The sequence below is a fragment of the Acipenser ruthenus genome, chromosome 4, assembly GCF_902713425.1.
Source record: "Acipenser ruthenus chromosome 4, fAciRut3.2 maternal haplotype, whole genome shotgun sequence".
In the NCBI taxonomy this organism is placed as follows: domain Eukaryota; kingdom Metazoa; phylum Chordata; class Actinopteri; order Acipenseriformes; family Acipenseridae; genus Acipenser; species Acipenser ruthenus.
In genome coordinates this window covers 76,713,186-76,727,463 of record NC_081192.1, presented here as the reverse complement: position 1 = coordinate 76,727,463, position 14,278 = coordinate 76,713,186, and the positions used below count along the sequence as shown (strand labels likewise).

Below are 14,278 nucleotides of genomic sequence, written 5' to 3'. Positions count from 1 at the left end.
ATAGGGGAAGACTATGGCTGCAGAGACATCAGAAAAGTGTCAGTCATGCCCACTATAACACCAAATGCAAACAGCTACAGCAGTTAACCAAGATGGGTGTTCGCCAATTTCCAACTAGCCCCTTCCTTGACCAGTAACTAAAGCAATTCATTCACACAAGTATTGAGCAAACTGTTATTTAAAACATACTTTGAAAAAAGTCTGAAGTTCAGAGTTTCTAAATCTTTACCAAGGTATCTAATGGGAAGAGCTGTTTCACTGCAAAACTATCCAAATAAGAGGCAGTGTAAACTTTTTTTTTTGTATGTAATGTTACACGTCTAGGGAAACTAATTAAATGGCCTTGTATCCCCTTGAGGGCATGAAACAGTGCTGCATTGTATGGAGGTGATTAACAGACACCTGAAGGGAAAAGATAATTTGCACTCTGTGGCTAGTACCTAATGAATCTATTAATAGAATAGCCCTGTTGTATAGCTCAACTCAGTAGGGAGTAGAGGGTGATGAGGATGGATCTGGCCCTGGGGTGTAAGGTTAATTTCATTAAATCTGCAGCGCCTACTCTAAAAGTTTATTAAGAATAATACAATCACTGCGGGTTAAATACTGTATGTACTGTACAGTGCATGCTTTTATGGTGTCTCTTTTAACACACATCCTTGCTATTGACCTAGCTTCTATTGCTGAAGTACATACAAACTAAGCATAGCGTATAAATGTAAAATAATAATAGTCGCTTGTGTTTTTTCAATAGATTTTTAAAAATGTTTTAAACATAGTTGCAAGTTGTAATTGTTGTAATATGTTGAATTTGTGCTTGACTGTGTCTAAGCTGCCTTGCCAAACTAATTGAAAACAGGGCTCACTGGTTATATAAAATACATTTTAAAATTGTTTAGCAGTGCTATATAAAACAAATATAATTTACCTGCCCTAAAATGGAATTCCCTTGAACCTAATGAACACATAATGAAGTCATGTTTGACTTCCGTCCACTGCTGAGACGGTTGGGCAATCTCCTTAAAACAGAGGAACAGTTTAATTCTGACATGTTTGTTCTGCAGTTATTGCTCTCAGTCTTTAATGCCAGGATTAAAACGGTCCTGTTAACTTGGGTCAGTTAGCTTTTACACAGAGCATCAGCAGAGGTGTGCCAACTGCCCTTGGACTGCAATAGCTCTTGGAATTCTAGAATGTAATTGCTAATTTTTAACAGCTTTATATTCCTTTCACAAAAAAATGGTGCAAATTGCGTTTTGGCACACAGACCTTGATAAATCTGGTTCTTAGTACATTAAAAGTTAAAAAACAGAACAATGAACTAATTCTAGAATTCTTGGCAATCCAGGAGAATCCAGTCATAGAAGTAAAACCGTAACCATGGCAAACTGTATAAACAGGATATGCAGATATTGCCTCATTGCCATTCTTTCAGCATTGTAAAACTGCTTTGTTTTTATTGCAAATCCTATTACAATCTAGTATTATTAAGACAGTATGGAATACATCCTAATAAATGGTAACTAACAGGTTCAAGTGTTCACTTTCAGTGAGACACATTTACAGCTACTAGAATTACTTATTCCCTGTCCACACTACATAACCGATCTCGAGAACCGTACTCGGAACCGTTCTAATTAATCCAGCTCAAAGCGTCCACACTGAAGTATCGTTTCATGTTTAGTCAGGCTTAATGCGTCCACACACTATTAGAATAGTTCAGTTACAGTTCCCAGCAGCGCAATGAACAGTGGAAATGAATACGATAGTATCCCACCATGCACTGTATTTTATTTTAAAATAATGTGTTATGCCCCATATTAATAGAGGTCCATATTTGGAAAAAGTAAATGCCAACAAACACACACACACACACACACATACACACCCACCCACACAGGCACACACACACACACACACACACACACGTAGGGCTCGTAAGTTTTCAGGTTTTATTTTTAATCAGGTGATGTCCCTTTAAAAAAACTGAGCTGATTCTATTTCATAATTAAACTCAGAAAAAGCTGTTAATTACAAAACAATCTTTGTTTTTACCTTCATATCTTGCCTGAGCCTAATTCTGGCCCCCTTAATTTTATTTCAAACAGAGCTGACAAATGACATGAATTGTTCAGAGTGTACACTGATAGCAAGTCCTTCAGGCGCATGCTCTGAGTATTTTGCCAAACATATCACAAAGCATTTGGGGATATTGGAATATACACAAAAAATGTTGTTTGGTATTACAGCGTCCACATTTCTGACAAACCTGTTGCGATGTAATTAGAACCAGACTCGAGACTACCCCCCCGAGGTGGTCTCGAGTACGGTATTAAACACTGCGTAGTGTGGAAGCAAACCTTATTTTGCACTTTTAAGCCGGTTTAAAACCAACTAATATGGCAACAACTCTCACCACTCTTTAATAGCTTATTTATTACAGGGAAAATTTGGTGTAAGTAACTACATTTTAACAAGCTAATAACAAGCATGCTGTTAAATAGGTTGTGCCTCATTACATAATATAAATGTACCTTTGAATGTCATGAGTGATTGCATTCTGCTTCAAACAAGCTAGATGTGAGCCAGGGTCAACTGGGTTAAGTTAAAGCAGATTAGATCCAGGTTTGTGCAGGGCTATAAACATTTAAATGTATGCTATAATTTGATGCAAAGGCTTTTTTTCCCCCCAGGTTTGAGAATGTGATTAGTATGAATAATAGAAACTGACTTTAGTGGATATAAAAATCACTTAAGTAAGAAATACCACATAGAGCAAATGTGATATTTCTTACATTTGCTGGACATTTAAGGCCACATGGGTGATGACTGAAGCAGAAAAAAATACACAAAGTGCATCTAAACAAGAACACTACTTTAGTTAAGATATTTAAATCAGTACCAAGTTGTGATTTAAGTGCTCCATTGCATTATCTTTTCAGACGGTGTTTGAGAGGAACTGCCTATCAGACGACTGTGCTGCAGATCTGAGGCTCCGTGGACGGTTATTGCTGCCTGGGTAAGTTCATTTTATAGCAGATGGATGTCACCACATTGTGCCACATATGCATTACAGCAGGGATGTCCAAAGTCAGTCCTTCCATTCCTGGTCTTTGTTCCAACCCTGTTCTAAATTGTTTAATTGAACCAATTAAACCTCCATCCAGACCTTAAAGCAGTTCATTATTACATTAAACCTGGAGTGGAATGGCCCTCCCGGACCACAACTTCCCACCCCTACAACACACAGCTTTATTTACAATAACCCTTGGTTTACGTTACTTCACTATTCTGTCAAAGAATGTGTCTGAAATACTGATTGAATAGTTTCATAAAGCAGTGAACCTGGAAGCTTAAATCATTATACAATGAAAGTCTTATCTGTTACCATGTCCAAATTCCTCCTCCTTTGCTTATCAGTGTAACACATACTGTTGCCACCTAGTGGTGAGTCCAAGGTATGAACAGCCGTCTGTTAGGGGCCGTTTTGTTTACCGTTGTCTGGTGCTAACAATTACAGTCAGTTTGGCACCTTCTTAAGTCTGGGCCAAATCCAAACTGAAAACATGAGCTAATACAAATAATTAAATTCTAAATAAGGATAAAAAACATATTATTTTCAGAGAATGTAAACTGAGGCAGATATCTGTTACAAGAAAAAAGAAACTCTGATTTGCTTTTGTATGTTTAATTATAATAAAGTTAGAATGTTAATCACTAGAAAAAATTAATTACATCCTGTATGTTTAACAACCAGTATAATTCACCTAAATGCATAATATTATCCACAGCGTGGGATGTGTATCCCCTGGTGATGGGGCTATATAGGAAACTTGCCTTTATCACACTACAACAGGTGGGAGAATTCTCTGAGCAGCAGATTTTGAAGCATCAGACTTAAATCAAAAGTCTGACATCAGAAACCCAGTCCAAAATACAGTTTGTTTGTCAGTATTATAAAGCACAGCAAAGCAAACCTTCACAAACAGCGTTTTTCTCCTCTGTATCCCTCTCACCCAACAATACATCGAACTGCCCTTTTATCCCTTCCCGAGTTAAAAGTAATTGGCTTCATCTGCACTCTATAGTCTGGCTGATTGGCAGCCATCTTGGTAGCCCAGTGGGTACCTTTTCCGGTCAGGATCTCCAGGATTCAGTCTCTTGAGTGAGGGTCCCGGTGTCGGCTGGTCAATGTCTCACAGTGGAAAGAATCAGCCATCTCAATCACATCGTCAAGGGTGTATTTGTGATGCTGACGAATCCAGGTTTGCATATGTCGAGGCACACCATTAATGAAGTGCTCTATGAACACTAACTCTGCAACTTCTGCATTTCTCCGGCTGCAGCCATCTCCAACAGATACCGGAGCTGATAGTATAGTGCATGCTGGGTCTCGCCCTTTTGGAGCTTCCTCATTGATGCCCAGTCTCTCCATGATAGCCCACGACACCTCAGGAAGGCTTGACAGTGATGCTAGCACCACTCCCCCTCCATCCCCCACCCAACCCAGTCCAGCCCAGTTTACTTACCTTAGCCATCCATTCTTTTTGATTGATGTTAACCTTCTCCATCACTTGCCTTAGCGATCCATTCCTTTTCATTGATGTTAACTGCATCCATTCCCCTATTGGCCTAATTTCTCCTCAAACAAAGCCATTTGCTACTCTCTGCCTTCTCGGATAGAGCCCACTGAATCTAATATCTCTGTGAAGCCATGTCATGGAGTGCGCAACGAATCCCTGATAACCCACCTTCACTTGATAAACCCAGACTCTCCACCCCTGCTGTTCCACCACAACGGCTATCTCAGTATACCAGAGTTTCTTCCTCTCGTATGCCTCATCCATGGAATCCTCCAATGACACTGTTAGCTCCACGAAGAGAACAAGGCATGCTAAGACTGACCACAGGAGAATGTCAGGTCGAAGGGTAGTTGTCGCAATCTTAGTTGGGAAAATAAGGCAGATCTCACTTCTAATAACCTTTCCTGTTGGATGCTCCTGGACAGAGGAGTGTCGCTGTGTGCCAGGTATTGCTGATATTGTCGGTGAGCTGTTGATATTATTACACTGTTCTTCCAGTGCTAATGCCAAGCATCGCATCACATGGTCATGACTAAGTGAATCAGAGACACCTTGAATCCTGTAACAATGTGCTTCAGGGTAGCCAGTGATGAACACAAAGGACATGCAGAGTTCTCTCCTACCCTCACATTCAGGTTCTGCGGTGATGGAACGTCATATGTGGACCTGATTAGGAAGCTGATCCTCTTCTGTTCCATTGTCCACAGGTCTCGCCAGCCAATCCTACGCTGTTCCACATTCTCCCATCTCATTCTTTCTCCCTGCTTAGCGTGGGATACAGCCTGACACACCTCATCCTCTCCTCCTGCTTTTGTACTTCAGTGACTACCAACTTTCTCTTTCAGCTGGAGCTGCTTTGTGCCATCTCCTCCTTTTCCCTGTTGTACTTGCCCCATGAGATCACTGATACGAAGGGCAGCCTTTGCATTTTCCACTGTGTCCTTTGCTGCCCACTTTCTCCCAGATCTCACTACAGGTGCTACCTCACTTACACACTCATCACAAGACCTTACCTTTAATTTCCTGAGGTCACCACCCTGCAGAACAATCGATAGAGTAGACTAAACAATTTGGTTGGCTCATGATCCCAGCATCAAGGAAATCAGAACAATAAACGAAAAACTTCTCTATCAACAAATACAGTACTGGTTGCAATGGGTTTGTATTATATTATAAATTGACCATTTTGTTCAAAGACAAAAATTAAATGCGATAGGGAGATTATGTATTCACATGCTAATAGTAAAACACACGTCTTATTCATTCCTGAAACATTTGGTGAACTACAGTGAGCTACAGTATGTTGTGCCTTTGGTCTATATATATATATACACACATATATATTTGTATAGTGTAATATTTCTATACATATACATTAGAATTTTTGATACAATTCTATGTTTAATTACATTTCCATTTAAAAGCATATTTTATGACATACCTGTGCTGAATTTAAAATGATGCCAAAACCTACAGACTGGGGAAAACTAACATGAAATATTATGGAGAGATTGAAGATATTCTTCCGAGAGGTTTTGGAAGATTTGTTTTCCTTTAGAAATGACCGTTACCTTCTGAAAGGAGGCCTTGTGGTTTCTTTTTAAACCTTCATTCAATTTCAACCAGATTTTGACCCGGTGCCCAGAATCAAGCAGTGGAGCATAATGCTTGAATAAATAACATCTCTGCATGGGTAAAAGGATTTTCCTGGTCATGGTCGATGTAGTTTGTCTCTATAACCCAGAAAAACAGAGGGTACAACTTCAGATGCTGTTTTCATTATTCTGTAAGATTTATTTTCACTCGGTCTTCATAATGCATTTTTTCTTTGGATGCAGTATGTCTGGACAAGTCCCTCACTGAATTCAGTATGTTTTCCATACCAAGTGAATGAAAGCAGTAGGCAGTGCAGAAAAATACAGTAAAGTTAAGGTGCAGTTTTTTGTGGAAGTTGTGTTTTTTCGGTGTTGGACCAGTCAGTCAAAGCCAAACTCAATTCTAGTATGCACATTTTCATTGACTGTAAAAGTAGACTTCCGCTTGTTCCAATATCGTCGGGTTCCAACTGCAGTCTCTTAAACTTTTTTTATGCATTATTTAGATGTTGTCACAGGTTGCTTTTTTTAACACAGCAGACTCAACGAAAACCAGTTTCTGTCCACCCACAATTGCAATAATGGGACTGAAAGAATCTTGTTTGAAATATGTTTGGGTAACTGCACACTCAGCTCTACCCATACCAATTTTTTTTTTTTTAATAAGACCGAGGCAGATGGGGACATCTTTCAATCCTTTTGTTTCTTGTTTCCCGCCTTCCTCCCAACAGCATGGACCCCAAGCCTTACCTGGCACTAGGGTCCGTGAAGAACATCTCTCTCAATGTATCCATCTCCAACGCTGGGGACGATGCCTATGACACCAACGTCTACTTCAACTTCTCCAGAGAGCTCTACTTCATCAAGATGTGGCAGAAGGTAGGGGAAAAGAAGAACTGGCTCGCTTAGTTCATATATGCATCTAGCACTGAATTTTGGAACTCTACCAAAACAACTTACTGAGCCACTAACACCACTTACTAAACACTTTTCCAAGTACTTACCCTGCTTCTCTTTGAGAACTGACAAGATCAGTTCCCAGTCACAGTTGATTCACAGGCTTATGCACGTAACAACTGTTGATAACAGCTCAGTCCCAATATTGGTAAGCCCTTGGCAGTAATAAAGAATAAATTGGCGTGGAAACACAATAAGGTTTTTCTAGATAATTTCCTCTGTTTATTATGGAACTATCTCTATTCAGTCATGTAAGAAGATATGCTGATAAATATGGGCTTGGCCAGCCAATATCTACCATGGTTAACTTTTCTTAGAAATGTGGTATGTAATTATAACAGTGTGGATATTTTGGTACCTGCTCTACCTTCTGGCTCATGGAGAGTACTGTATAGGCGATCTTTCTACTGTAACCAGTTCTGTAATTCAGACTGGAATACATATTTGAACACTATAACAAAAAAGATGTGTCAAAAGCTTTTCAGGCTGCTTTGTAGGGCTGCCGTTTGCCCTAATCATATGTATATTGATAGACCAATGTCAAAAGTCATCTTCATCTTGAAGCCTTCATCCCTGCAGGGTCAATACTCAGGCAAGACATTGCTATTAAAACTGGGTGATGTCCACGGAGATACCAAATCCAATACTGTCCTACACAGCATCTGTTGGCTTCTAGATATAGTAGTCCATATTAGATGTTCAGTGTATTGTAGTCTTTCATAAAAGGGCTAACCCACCCTGTTGGAAAGAACTGGAGCTAGGTTTAACATACCCAGTAAGGCAGAGGAGAAGGGTAACTTGATTTGAAGCCATATTCTAAAGGATGAAATAGAAGGGTAAACATACAGAGGACAAAGGTGAATAGACTCCTGTTAGCCTTGTCGGGTTAAAGCTTATGTACAATATGTGTGAAACTGGAAGTTCGGAAGAGCTAATACATTTGAATGTTTGTATAAGTCTACATCCACAATATAGTATCAAAACCTTATACCTTTGAACTTACAATGCACAGATAGGGAGTCCAAACCAAATAGTAGCTGAAAACCTGTCGGATGCGAAATATCTTAATCCAAGCATGGTGTTTATTGGGGTATTGACTGTTATCGGCAGCTCTATTGTATTGTCTTGTATTGTATTAATATATGGGTACTCAGATTATGCCTGAGCGTATTTTTCATGCAACTCTGTATAGATTGGCCTTTGCTGTGGGGTCTTTAATTAGATATCTGCACACTAAAGACCAGCTAATACGAAGGCTCCCTAATCTACTGATCTGAATCCAGCCCCATAGTCACAACAATGTAGGGTTCTTAGATATATGGTTTGACCTTTTCCTTTTGAAACAAAGGCCAACTATAAGGTCACCTTGGGGCCCACTGTATTGCCCATTTAAGTATTAGATGACATCTACTGCTTTCAACTCCTTGTGCTTTATAGCAGGGAGATAGTGTTATCGCACATTGTTCCAAGTTTGTTTTCCTTGTAACCTAAAGCGGCAAAAACTGTCAGGATCTGGATTCATTTCCGGGAAATTAGAAATGCAACTGCAACCATCAGTACTTGTACTACAGGACACAAGCAAGTGTTTGGGCAGTAATACAAGTGACTTTGCTTAACTCACAAAGCAGGGCAATATGCTGTATCCAGCATCCAACCCTGCTAATACAAATATAACTGCTGATTTCTGTGCAATACTTGGGTAACTTACAGATGCAGCGTTCTTCAATTCTGTATGGTTTTAATGCTGAAATACTGGTCTTGATTACCCGTTGTGTGTTAAAAACAAAGCTTTAAAATCAGTTTTCATGTCTTGTATGACTTGGTACTGTAATATGTAAACCATTTGTTTAGAAATATGTGAAAGTTTCTGCTTTGATATTATACAACGTTCACAACTGTTTTCTTGCAGCAGTTGAGTTAAGAGGATATGACTGTACATGTAAACTTCAAAAGCCACTTGCAAATGTACAGATTCTCAATATAATCGAAAAGAGCTCTATTGCATTCTTTTGACCTTCTGTAGTTTATTAATGTCACTTGGCTCAATGTTTATGAGGAATCACTATCTCGTTTTACACTAGGTTTTGAAAATAGATAACACTTGCATTGCTAGGAATTGCAGCAGCTGTTGACTTATAGTGGTTTTGAATTACTGGTATCTACTGATTTCTTGCTGGTTATTAAAACCTAGCACATGTTTACAGCAGCGTGAATCAATACAGCAATGAAGAGAATGGCAATCGTGTAACTGTAGTGGCTTAAACCCTCAAATGACATTGAGATGATATCTAATTTTTTTCTGATGTTTAAAGCTAACCTTCTACAGAAAGTTATCTGGAAAGAAAGACAAGGGCTTATTTTGGTTGATATCATAACATTTTAAATTCGCTGTTTTTTATTTTTTAAATCTTGTAAAGCAGCATGAATTAACGTGAAAACATGACACAACAAGTAGATCTTGCTGAAAATTTACTCTTAAATGAATGTGTTGTGTGTAGGGAGATCTCATGGAGTTTGAGCAAGAGGGCTGTAAAGAGAAGCATACTTAAAGAAGTCTTATTATCTTTCAATTAGTTCATTTCTAAATTGTACTGAGAAGTGATTTGAGGAAGCTCTGGCAAAGAAAGAGTTAAAATTAAGCCAACATTGAAGTCAACCCAGAATTATCCATCATATGCAGATGTATATGTCTTAATGGCAAGGAAAAGGTACCAACATGCACATATTGTATTCTATCACTCTCATTTCACAATCCCCCCCCTGCACATGTAAATAGTGTGGGGTTTGTGTTACATAAATAAAGATGTATTGTTTTGAATTAAAGTTTGGCAGGGATGGGGCTAATCCCTAATTAGGTAATTGAGTGCTAATTGAGGAATGGCCACATGTATATAAAGGTGAGACGGTCCTGTGAAGGCCCGGCTCAGCCTGGACAAATAGAAACATTTATTGCAACACAAGTATTGTATTGTTTTGTTCAAATTGTTATTTCGAATAAACGTGAGTCTCCTTCCTGATGCTGTCCTGTTACATGTGGTATGTGTGTGAGATAACGCACCCTAGATACTCAGCGCAGAACTGTAGTGGGAAAAAAGAGGAGTTGGGTTGCAGAGCCTGTGGAGAGGATGGGCACCTCCGAGACGTTTGCCTGTACGAAGACCCTACATTTATGGAGGCCTTCGTGAGAGACGAGGTGGAGTCAACCGATGTATGACTCTGAAGGTCATGTTGGTGCCTCGGCTGCGGGGAGTTTGGGCACTCGGTGGTATGCTGCCCCTTCCTATATTAGGAGGAGGAGCTATATGCTTGAACACCCGAGAAGGAGGACCGACCTGCCTGCAAGTCCCAAGGGTCCAGCGTCAGCATGTCAAGAAGGTCCGATGTCGCAGTTGCCAGCGTCAATCCTGGCCAGTGCCTCGCGCCATGGCCAGTGCAGCCACCCCCTGAGTGCCCGGCACAACCACCACTGTCTGAGTGCCCAGCGCAGCCACCACTGACGGAGTGCCCAGTGTATTGTTTTGTTTAACCTTTTATTTTGGCCCTGTGCCTTTTGTTTCTTTGTAAATAAACATGCACAACAGTGCTTTCTGCAGCTTCCTGACTCTAAGTCTCCTTCCTGATGCTATCCTGTTACACCATTACTTAGAGTTGTGACAATGGGTAACGGCTATCACTTTAGTAAAGTGGATAGTCTTACGCCAGTAAGAACAGTATTGGTTTAGGCTGAGGGAAGCGAGGTTCCTGAGAAGAGGTCACCTTTCATTTCCTTTACAACCCAGTCAGTAAATGGCTTAGATTGTGTGCAACCAAAACTACAGGCAACCAAAATTACAGTCAATCAATCTGTGCCACAGGCTCACGCTAGAGTAGCAGTGTAGCTCAACCCTGATCAGTGACAGAAAAGGGTTCTATGATCTCCCTCCAACATCTGCTTTTTGTTAGAAGAATGTGCTCTGTTACTGCCTTTTGGTTTTAGATTGCTGTTCTATGCATCCTTGTATGTTTTTCATTGCCTGTAATTTGCAAATTGTGTGGCCAAACTGAAGAGAGATTTTTGTTAATTCATACTACAGTAGGATCAGTGGTGGCTGGTGGCCAAAAAAATTGGGGAGGCAGAAAAAAGGGTTTAGGGTCCCCTTAAGCTCCCAGCAGCAGTAGCATCTTATTGTTGAATTCGGACTGACAACACTTTCCATATTATTATTATTATTATTATTATTATTATTATTATTATTATTATTATTATTATTATTCAAGGCGACTTACAGGTGTTACAGGGCAGTACAGGGTTATATCTACAATGACATAATACTAGTGTAATAGTGCAAGGATAGTGCATTAGCTGAGGATTCAGTAACATGATGTGTAGATCAGGGAATTCCAGTGCATAGTAGGAGGGGTAGATCAAGAGATCTACAAGTGCAGTCTAAACAGGGTTTACCCCAATTCGGCTGTTAAACGCATTTTTTCCACTAGCCAAAAGAGAAAAGAAAACAGTAGTCCATCATAGTTTATTCTAATATACCTAATTGTTACACACTGCCAGCATATGTTTAAAAATGCACTACATACAGCATTGATATAGCATTTCGATGTCAAGACCGTCACTAACATACCTTGCATAAAATATTTTCTAAACAAAGTTGTTATGGCAGGAGAAAGGTAGACAAAAATCAAGCACATCATACAGGCTTAATCTGCTCAACTTAAATAAATGACCAACAAAATAATTATATACTGTACAAGTTGGAAAATAAACAAACACTGCTGGGGAAGGGCAAAGATAATATAAATACAACTTCCAACAAACACTAACAGAGAAAAAATCAACAATAACAACTAGATTTGTTCCTAGAGACAGGAAGTGGTATGATAATGTGAAACTTTGAACTTTTCGGGTCACTTTTAAAAATCTTCACAGAATTGAATACGAAGTAGAATTATGCAATTTCCATTATTCAACACTTCACTTATAGTCGAGCACACAGTAGCAGTGCTTCGGCAGGGGGTGGGAGGGTATGAGTTGCTCCTCCAATTAAAACCAGGGCTCAGACTACATCATCTGCCATTGCTAGTACTGTGGTTATAGAGATAGGAGTTTATAACGGAGGCTTGTCTCCTCTGATGAAAAAACTCTGGACCCCTCCAATTAAAACCCATGCTCAGATCACGTGATCTGCTACTGCTCGTACTGTGGTTAATAGCAGATAGGAGTTTATAATGGAGACTTGCCTCCTCTGAGGAGCCAGTACTGCTGTTAATATAGGAATGTTGAATTGGTTAAAATGTAATTTTTCTTGCATTTTAGACAATATTTAGTTTTTTGTTTTATTGAACATTATTATATTATAATACTAAACAATAATATATCATCATCATCATCATCATCATCCTCTTCAGCCTTTTTCAATCCACTGCTGGATGAAGGCCTCCCCAAGATTCTTCCACAAAAGCCTGTCTGCTGTGTCCCTCGTCCATGTTGCTCCAGCGTGTTTCCTAATTTCATCTTGCCATCTTCCTGGAGGTCGTCTTCTTGGTCGCTTTATATCTCTTGGGATCCAGTCTAGTATCTCCTTGGTCCAGCGATGGTCTTTTCTTCTTGCTACATGTCAGGCCCACTGCCATTTCAGTTTTTTCGTTCTTATAATAACATCACATACTTGTGTGTGTGCTCTTATCCATTGCTTCTCTTGTTATTCCCAGCATGCATCTTTCCATACTCCATTGAGTTGTTTGTAATGTTTGAGTCATTTTTGCATTGAGGGTCCAGGTCTTGCATCCGTAAGTTAGCACTGGCAGCACGCATTGGTCGAAGACTTTCCTCTTGAGGCATAAGGGTAGTCTGCTTTTCAGAAACATGCTTAATCTTCAAAAAGGCATTCCAACCCATTTTTGCTCTTCTGTTGATTTCACACATTTGGTTCTCCGTTTCTGAAACGAACTGTCCTAAGTGTCCGTAGTTATTGACTTCTTCAAGCTTGATCCCATTGACTGCAATTGCCTGTGGAGTGGTATATTTATTGAACATGACTTGAGTCTTCTTCGTGTTCATTTTCAAACCCGCTTTGATGCTAGTCTTGTGATGTTCTTATATTCTTGTTTGTAATTCTTCTGGGCACGTTGTAAATGTGAAGATGTTGTCAGCAAGTCATAGGTGATTCAAGTGGGCTCCATTGATCTTCAGCCCCTTATTTTCCCAATTCAGTCTTTTGAAAATGTCTTCTAGGGTGGCCGTGAAGAGCTTTGGGGAAATTGTATCTCCTTGATGAACTCCTTTATTTAATCTAAGGTAATAAGTCTGTAGTTCTTGATGTCTTCTTTATCTCTTTTCTTGCGTAGAAGTATCACAGTGCGTTGTTCCAGTTGTTTGGCACTTTCTTTTGCTTAATACAATCTGTAAAAATATGCAACAGTATTTTTTTCACTTCTTCACTGTCTTCTTTCACAAAGTCAATCATTATGCCGTCTTCTCCGGGTGCCTTACCTGTCTTCATATGTTTGACAGCATGTTTCACTTCTTCCGGTAGAACATCTGGAACTTCTTCCTTGGGTTGCATTTTTTCCGTCTCGTCTTCATCATCTGCTACGTTGCTCTTTTCATCTTGATATAATTTTCTGTAAAAGTCTTCGACTCTCTTCAAAATCAATTTGCGTTTCTTGATGACAGTACCGTCCTCTTGTTTGATTGCTAAAGCCTGTTTTTTCCCCAACGTCTTTGTTTTGCTTGCTTCATGTTTCGGTTGTTTTCAATAGTTTTCGCTACCAACCTGCAGTTGAACGACCGTGTATCCTAAATAATGTGCTTTCTTACTGTCTTGCAGAGCTCAATGTATTCAGTCTTTGACTTAAGAGCTGCTGTTTGTTTCCCTTCTTTTCTTCATGAGGTCTTTTGTCTCTTGCGTGATCTTATAGTCGCATTTTGTACTCTGTGCCAGCAATGTTTTTTGCTGTTTCTGCAACTACTTGCGTCACTTTCTCATAGATTTTGTTTACCTCGATTGTTTCATCTTTTTGCAGATGTTCCAGTTGAAACAGCAGGCTTTGCTTCTGAAGCATTTCTACGTTGATTGTGTTGGGTTTCGTCATTGAGTTTCGTGCTCTCCAGTGCTGTGTTTAGGTGTATTTTGCATCTTACAAGTCTGT

General features: G+C 39.6%; 1 protein-coding gene across 2 annotated transcripts in view; it reads left to right on the top strand.

Annotated features, from left to right (window-relative positions):
• The window catches only part of LOC117400459 (integrin alpha-9-like), a 143,174-nt gene that overhangs the window by 90,813 nt on the left and 38,083 nt on the right, over positions 1-14,278 (top strand). For both annotated transcript variants that reach the window (XM_034000472.3, XM_034000473.3), the window contains 2 exons: positions 2,943-3,019; positions 6,910-7,057. In XM_034000472.3, coding sequence (XP_033856363.1) covers positions 2,943-3,019; positions 6,910-7,057 — 225 coding nt within the window. The remainder of the gene's footprint in view (positions 1-2,942; positions 3,020-6,909; positions 7,058-14,278) is intronic.